We start from the raw sequence: 8,049 nt of genomic DNA, 5'->3' as shown, positions 1-8,049 counted from the left end.
ATTGTAATGAGGAACACCGGAGTGTTGGACCATCTATTTTAAAGTGAGAAACCAGGAAAAAGAAGTGATTCTTGTTCTTCTTGGTGACCAACATGTTGAGCAGGAACATTTGTTTGTTTTGTGTCTTCTTAGACTTGTTTGCACAAACTGTTGTGTGACAGACAGGTTCATTCAGAGTTTCTGATCATATCAGGGATCTCCATCAGCTATCAGCACACAAAATACCAAAAGTTCCAGTACAGACACTAAATGAACTTTGAGGGCAGATTGTTCTGTTGTTACTGCTTCCAAGATCAAGAATTAACTCTGAACCTCAACATATAACAATCCCATGTCACTGGAGCAAACTCAGTCAGCTGATGAAGATCATGTGATGTGACTGAAAGTGTTAAATGTAGATGAGATTGTTTTGTCAGTGTGTAGCTTTATGTATCCTGTGTTCAGTTAAAGTGATATAAATGTTTATTATACACTTTTTTAAATCAATTTTGTCTTTAAAATTTCAGCCTTGAAAATGGATTTTAATAGTATTAATATTAATTGAACATATGACCAAGACACCTTCAAAGGTAGCGTTTATTCAAATTAAACTTTATATAACCTTATTTTAGGAAGCCAGCTAAATGCACAATTTGCTGAGGATTCCTGTTCAAATAATAGACTCCAGAGCAAACTCGTGCAAAAAGCCACCCACTGTTGTCCTGTAATGCTTCGTGCACAGTTGAGGCTGAATGGAGTCTGCATGTGTGAGTATTCTTGGAAACGTCAGATCGTGTAGGCTGCAGCCCACTTTACAACTGAACATCTGTGTAAGCTGTTCAGGTGAAAAATCGAAATAATGATGCAGGGTTTGGCTTTGGGACGACTAACGCAGATGTGGACACCGTGTGTTTCTGTCTGCGCGCAGTCGCGTGTACGCATGCCTGTGTGCTGTGTGTTTGGGGAAGGAGGTGCCTGGGAGATGGAGAGAGACTTGTAGTTTAAAATGCGATGTGACAGCTCCGGAAAAGGGGGATGATAAAGGCGCTGTTATTGGATCAATCCGGCTCCTGAATGCTGCTGTAAAACACTTACACACACACACTGACGACGTGGGAGCGCGCACAAACACACGCACACAAAGGAAGAGAAGAGGCAGAGAGAGGAAAGGCAGTCGTTGCCTCATATAAAGTCAGTGTGGTGTTATTTTCTGATATGAGGTGTATAAGCTCTAATTAGTAGGTTTATTGATGTTCATCAGGGATCAGGTTATAATATGACATTAATAAAGAGTTTGGGGATCCTCAGTTTCTAAGGAGCTATTAGCATAAGTCAGTCAGTCACCTGCAAATATAAACATCTGGAAAACATTATAAAAGGTTTTACAATCAAGTCTACAGATGGAAATGTTAATACACTGTTTATAACTTGATTTAGGTGCAAATGTGCTGCAGAATATAAATAGTCCATTGGAGAGGTTTCCCTAATTAATTCAAGCTAAAACAGCCTTTGGTACAGACATGCAAAAGGTACCCAACCCCTCCTATAGTAGTAAGACACACCGAAAGAGACACAAAACAACACTTGCAGCTACCCAACCCCTCCTATAGTAGTAGTAAGACACACAGAAAGAGACACAAAACAACACTTGCAGCCATGGCATTTGTTGTTTTGCTTCTCTCTGAGGACAATTTATGTATTTTGTATCATGTTTGTGTATTGATTTGTGGTCATTTAGCCTCTTGTTGATAGTTTTATATCTCTGTGGTAGTTTTGTACCTTTTTTGTGGAAACTGTGTCTTTGTCATAGTTTTGTGTCTGTGATACTTTTGTGCTCTTTGTTGTTGTTTTGTGTCTCTGTGATTGTTTTGTGGCTTTTATTTTAACAGGTGAAGACCCTGAGACTGGTGGGACCCTTAGCCCAATGACTGCAGGAGGATTTTCCACAACCTGGCAGTTCTGAAGTTATATTTATTATTGTCTTATAAGTGATCTTTAAGGCGTTATTAAATGGTGGACTGACCATTAATAAAACCCATTAAAACCCCTTTATAGATGACATCTTACCTGCTACTGACGTGTGTTTTCAGTGGGCTAAAACATGTGAAACGTGCAGTTTATATTTCTGAAAACGCAGCCGACTGTTTCCGTGCCAGCTGAGCTTTGTCCTCATTGTTTTGACAGGCCTGAGTTAAAGGACCGCGCCAGGTGTAATTAGCGATTGATCCGGAAAGAAAAAGGCGCCCTCTCGCTTTTTTCCTCGTGCTCTGCTTTCAGTTACTCCATTAACCGCGCCTCTGACGTCACGTGGCGATTAACGTTTCTTATTGGTCCCGCGAGCAGATGGAGGAGTCCTAATGAGCTGGCTCGCACAGAGAAAGAGCAGGGTTGACTCGGCTGGACCGTAAACGTGAAATACCTCGTAGAGCCCGGTGTCTACCGCTTCACTCCCGACGCCGTACCGTGGCCGCGGGAGCCGGCCGTCTGCCTGGGTTCCATTCTCTCCCCCCTCCGCCTTCACCACTTCCTCCTCGCCGCTTCTTCCTCCTCTCCGTGACTTTTCTGACTGCATGTTCAGCCACACTGCCTCCCACTGCGTCTCCACTTCGGCCCCGCCGCAGCCCGGGCGAGCATGGACAGTCGGGTACTCGAGCATCCTCACGCCCAATTCGGAGGCTCCTTGGGCGGGCTGGTGGGATTCCCGTACCCGCTCGGTCCCCATCACCACCATCACCACCACCAACAGCACGTCTACGAGCTCACCGGCGGACACCAGCTGCAGTCACACACCGCCGTGCCCTTCTCTATAGACGGATTACTTAACGGCTCCTGTTCGGCCTCGGTGGTCAGCTCCAACCCGCTGCTGTCGCCGGACAGCCAGCAGTTCAAACTCTCAGGTAGGCCTCTTTTTGGCTCATAACTCATTCAGACATTAGTGTGGAAACACTCCACTGTAAAAGAAACGTAATAAATGTAAGTAGCGTGTTTTATAGTCATATAACTTTGAGGATGAAATGTATTTTTTTAGCGTTTGAGGACAGATTATTTAGGAGGAACAGCCAATTGAAAGTTCTGGAGCTTTGTGAATTGAAAACAAATGAAAAACGTTTATATTCAGGCTCGTTTGAAATGTTTTTACTGCAAACATTTGTCACTTTTATAGAGAAAATGATAAGATTGGCTGCTGCTTGTCGGGTAGGTTTAAATGAAAAGTGACCGAGGCTGTCCAGCATGAAACGCACGTAAACACCAGATTAGTTGTGTGATTTCTCAGAGTTCACCATCAACAAAACATTTAAAACCACACACGTGACAGCGGTGAGTTTTACACTAACCTGCTTTACAAGCAAATTGTGCCGTATGAACCTCTCTCTCCTCTCTCACAAACACACTCACTAACACACGCTTGTGCAAACACGCACACGTCGACCACTGCAGATGGGGACCCGGATAAGGACAGTCCCGGTTGTAAACGGAGACGCACGAGGACAAATTTCACCGGGTGGCAGCTGGAAGAGCTGGAGAAGGCGTTCAACGAGAGCCACTATCCAGATGTGTTCATGCGGGAGGCGCTGGCGCTCAGGCTGGACCTGGTGGAGTCCAGGGTTCAGGTAAAACGAGCCACATATTCTGACAAACATAAATCAATTTAGTTCTGACTTTTCCCCACAGGTTTGTTTTAGTTCAATCGCTGATTTTTTTTTTCCAGGAAATTTCAATCTTACGTCCATGTTTAAAATCCCCAAACTATTGTATTATGAGAAAATGTCAGAGGGGCGTTTGTTTTGCTTTGCTTTACGAATGCCTGGCCCACACTGAGACAGCTATTTGTCAGTTATCAAAGCATCAATAAAAGGTCTCTCTTGAATTATGCATGGAGACGACCTATTGATTTATGGGTTAATAAAAACAAGGCTATTTACTCAGCAAACCACGGCCTGAGAAATACTATTCTTCCTTTAGCTGCAGTTTTTTTAAATAAAATATGTGATTATTTGGCAGTTTATTCACAATTTTACTCTTATTTTGTACTTATGGATGGTGCGTTCTTTAGGTGGCTCAGTTTAAGGTGTAAGATAATTTAAGATTAATAATTTGTTCTCATTTTAGATTATTATTACTATTATTATTATTAAAGGCAAATTGATCATTAAAGCATTATATTTTAGGATTATGCTATTTGTATTGTGGTAAATTTGCTTACTTTTATTATTTTAACAGATAATAGACTTAATAATAATAATAATAATACATTTTGAGCAGTTACAGGAACAAAATACATGTCATTTTATTAAAAGTGACTTTGCCAGCCTTCACATTTCACTAGTAACCTACCACTGAGCCTAACAGACTAACAACAGATACAGAAATGCTTTTAGTACCTATTAACCTGTTTAAGTAGGTCATAGCACTGCGTATTTATTTCTGATATTCTGTTTCATTTTTCCTTATATTTCTAAGTTCTCCTCTCAGTTTGCATGCATGGTTGCATCGAGGGAAAGCGTGTTGCCCTGTGTTGTTTGGGGGATTTCGCTCCTAAACCTCAGATTATTGTTCCCTCAAGCTGCTTAACGCTCCTTTATCACCAGGTTTGCCAGGCAAAGATATAACCAACATTAACAATTCATAAGAAGCGCCATTGTCGCGCATGTTGTTGGTGTCCCGTACTTATTATGCAACGTTCGCGGATCCTACATGTGCATGCTAAACTCCTGGCGTTATCAGCGCCGAACACGGGGCCCTGAGCGCGCCCAGAGGCCGGGTAGTGAGAGCTCTCAGGCGGGAGAGGCTCCCTAGTTTGGCTTTGTGCGCAGGGAGGAGAGCCGCTGAGCGCAGTGCGAGTGTTAAGCCCCGTATGAGCCGAGTGCTGGCTGTGCAAGAATATACAGAGATGGGCTGTGGCTGATTTAGCTAAGGTACACTTAATGTTGGCCATTACACAGACTCATTAGTAATTAACGCTGGAACATCTGTGCAGATGGGGGTCCACCGCTGTGACCTATTAACCTACTGTACTCTTTGGATGTTTAAAGCTGCAGTCAACAAAGAAAGGAGGCAGACAACAATGATTCCACCTTTTTCCCCGCTTTTTTGGATGTTTCAGCAGTTGTTTGATTTAAAGCCAATTTGGTTTTTGATTGGATAACTCCACTGACACCAGTTCTTAATGGCAGATGAGGTTGTTGTTGTTTAGACACACTATAAGTAGAATTTTGTTTAATGTAGCATGTATTCGTTTTGTGAAGGGGGATTTCACCACACCTTAGATCTAAATCCAGGAAAATGATCCAAACTAACACACAAACTAGCCTTTAACAAAAACTGCAGAGTTCATTCAGCAAATCAGCTCTGAACAACGTCAGAAATGAACATTTTGCAAAGTTAGCCTGCTCTTTATTGCATTGGGATTGTTTTTGATTACATTATGTTGTAGTCTTGCAAAATGTAAAAATCATTGTTCAGTTCAATTCAGTTTTATTTGTATAGCACCAAATCACAACAACAGTCGTCTCAGGACACTTTACAAAGTCAGGTCTAGGTCTTACTGTCATTATTATTATAGAGCAACAACAAATCCCCCATGAGCAACACTTGGTGACAGCGGGAAGGAAAATCTCCTTGTTGTCTTTAGTAACTTATTTATTATTTTAATTGTCAACTAATGGGACAATTATTTGGCCTGTAAAATGTCAGAAAACGGTAATAAATGCTCAGCATAATTTTCCAGAACCCAGGTGACTTCTTGAGTTTGTTTGTTTCTTTGTTTTGTTTTGTTGAGCCAACAGTTAAAACACAAAGATGATTAATGTAGTGATATAAAACAGAGACAGGAAGCAAATCCTCATATTAGAAAAGCTAAAAGAAGCTAATTATTTTCCACATTAAATAATCTCAGCATTTGATTAACTATTAAAATCATTTTATGCCAAATGGCTAACTGCTAGTCATTTTGCCAACAGTCCCAACAAAGCTGCAGCAACCAATATATGACCCTAAAGGTCTTTTCTGACAAAATGTTGACATGGAAAGAAGACTTTCATTTTCCGCTTGTGTCCATGTGTATTTCATGTGCGTGTTTATGTGTGTACGTGTGCATAGGTCTGGTTCCAAAACCGACGTGCTAAATGGAGAAAAAAGGAGAACACAAAGAAAGGGCCAGGGCGGCCTGCTCACAACTCCCACCCGACCACATGCAGCGGGGAGCCCATGGACCCCGAGGAGATCGCACGCAGGGAGCGAGAGCGGGCCGAGAAGAAGAAACGAAAACAGGAGAGGAAGCTGCTGAAGGCGCAGAACAAACTTCTCCCAGGGGACAGTTTCCACACACCTGGAGGTTCAGAGAGTGACAGCGGCGTCTCCCAGTTCACTGACAGTGAGCAGCAGTCTTCAAACCTTAATGGGACTATTCACATTGAACTGCCAGCAACTAAAGGGACAGGAGGACACCAAACTGAATCCAGCTGTGACCAAACAAGACACGACTTCAGCCAACTACGACCCCACCAAAACCAAAGAACCACAGGAGAACCGGAGCAGGTTTCTCCAGGCAGCACGCACAGCTCCAGTCCTGAAGGCCTGAGGTCCTCTGCCCTGCAGAAAAGAAACCCTTTCAGTGTGGAGAGCCTCCTCTCTGACGCCACGCCTCGACGGAAGTCTCAGCTGGACTTCCCCTCGCTGCCCAGTCAGAGGACCCTGGTGGGTAAAGGCCACTTCTTGCTTTACCCCATTACCCATCAGCCCTTGGGCTTTCTAGTGCCCCAAACAGCCCTGAAGACCACACCATGTCAGGACAGCATCAACAGGCTCAGCCTGGGACAGAGGTGTGCACAGAGTGAAGGGAGTCCTGCTCCCTCTGACCTCTCCAGCTTTGTCGCTAAGCCTCCAAACTCGGATCATATGGAACATAACATGCAGCATCACCACAATCACATTAGCAATAGGGTGGACGGAACAGACACGGAGGAGTGTGGTGGTGACTGCAGTAACGGAAGGTTTCCTGCTTCTCCTCCACCGAACAGCGTAGCTCAGACAGCTCTGGCCAGGCTGATGTCCACACAGTACAGTGACAGCGGCGAGGAGAGGAGTATGAAAGTTGAAACGGAGGCAGCGACCAATGGCTGCCAAGCTGCTGAGCTGTGTGCAAAAGAGAAGGGTGTAAGAGAGGAGCGAGCGTCTCCAGACCTCTCCGAGTGTCTCAAGGCAAACACAGACTGTCAAGAAACACCCGGAACAGATGGAGAGGATGTCGATATGGACTAACACTTGCAAGGAGCAAACATAAACAAAGGACCAGGAACACTGCTCAGACTATTCAAACATTCCCAAAGCTCTGATGAGACTCTCTAAAACATATCAGGAATCAGGAGACTTAATTCTCATCTATTTTTTAATCATGAAGTGTGATCAATCCAGATGGCCCCCAAAAGCTGTGGCTGTCCTCTTATTCAGGCGTTAGGCCTAAACACCTTTAGAAGCAGGTTCTTTTTCTCTTTCTGGTGACCAACTTGTAACAAAAACTAGGCCACAATAAAACATCTCACACAACAAAAATCCTCAGATACTGTAAAAATGAGAAAATGATATTTATATGTAAACGTTTTGATAAATAAAGTTATTGTTTAAATTGAATCACCGTGTGTCCAGGGCCATGTTGTGAGGGGAAGGGAGAGCAAGGGGAGGTCGTTGTGTGGCAGCACCCTGGATCATGGCGGCTGGAGTTTTGTTGTGTTACAGCAGATGAATCCCCACTTTTTCTCTGCGCAGTGAGCCAGAGCTGAGGCTCAAGTCCGTCTGGCTGTTTGTATTTATTGCTTTAACAAATTTATTCATTTGAAAGGCCGAGCTGGAATGGGGTTAGTGGCCGCGGGCTATAGGACCCTGCGCCTCCTGCTGGGTTTTGATATGAAAGTAATTATTTTCCCACTGGCTGCTGCGGGTCTCGAGGCAGTTTTTTCCCTCCTTTCAGCCCAAAGGGTTATTAGACATTACCGATTTCTAGTGATATAGAATCACATAAACTTCCTACAATAATAGAATTAGCATGAAAGGCAGGGGTGTCAAACTGAAATG

The 8,049-nt window shown here is 43.6% G+C and overlaps 1 protein-coding gene across 1 annotated transcript; it reads left to right on the top strand.

Annotated features, from left to right (window-relative positions):
• Nucleotides 1-2,277: 2,277 nt before the first annotated feature.
• On the top strand, nt 2,278-8,004 carry LOC109952358 (homeobox protein unc-4 homolog). Its single transcript, XM_020587395.1, has 3 exons — nt 2,278-2,876; nt 3,418-3,590; nt 6,079-8,004. Exons 1-3 carry the CDS (start codon nt 2,612-2,614, stop codon nt 7,237-7,239), a joined length of 1,599 nt encoding a protein of 532 aa, XP_020443051.1. The 5' UTR covers nt 2,278-2,611; the 3' UTR covers nt 7,240-8,004.
• The last annotated feature ends 45 nt before the right edge of the window (nt 8,005-8,049 follow it).

This window comes from Monopterus albus, unplaced genomic scaffold (genome assembly GCF_001952655.1).
Source record: "Monopterus albus unplaced genomic scaffold, M_albus_1.0 scaffold455.1, whole genome shotgun sequence".
NCBI lineage: Eukaryota > Metazoa > Chordata > Actinopteri > Synbranchiformes > Synbranchidae > Monopterus > Monopterus albus.
Note: the sequence above shows the minus strand (reverse complement) of the source record. Positions and strands in the feature narration are given on the sequence as shown.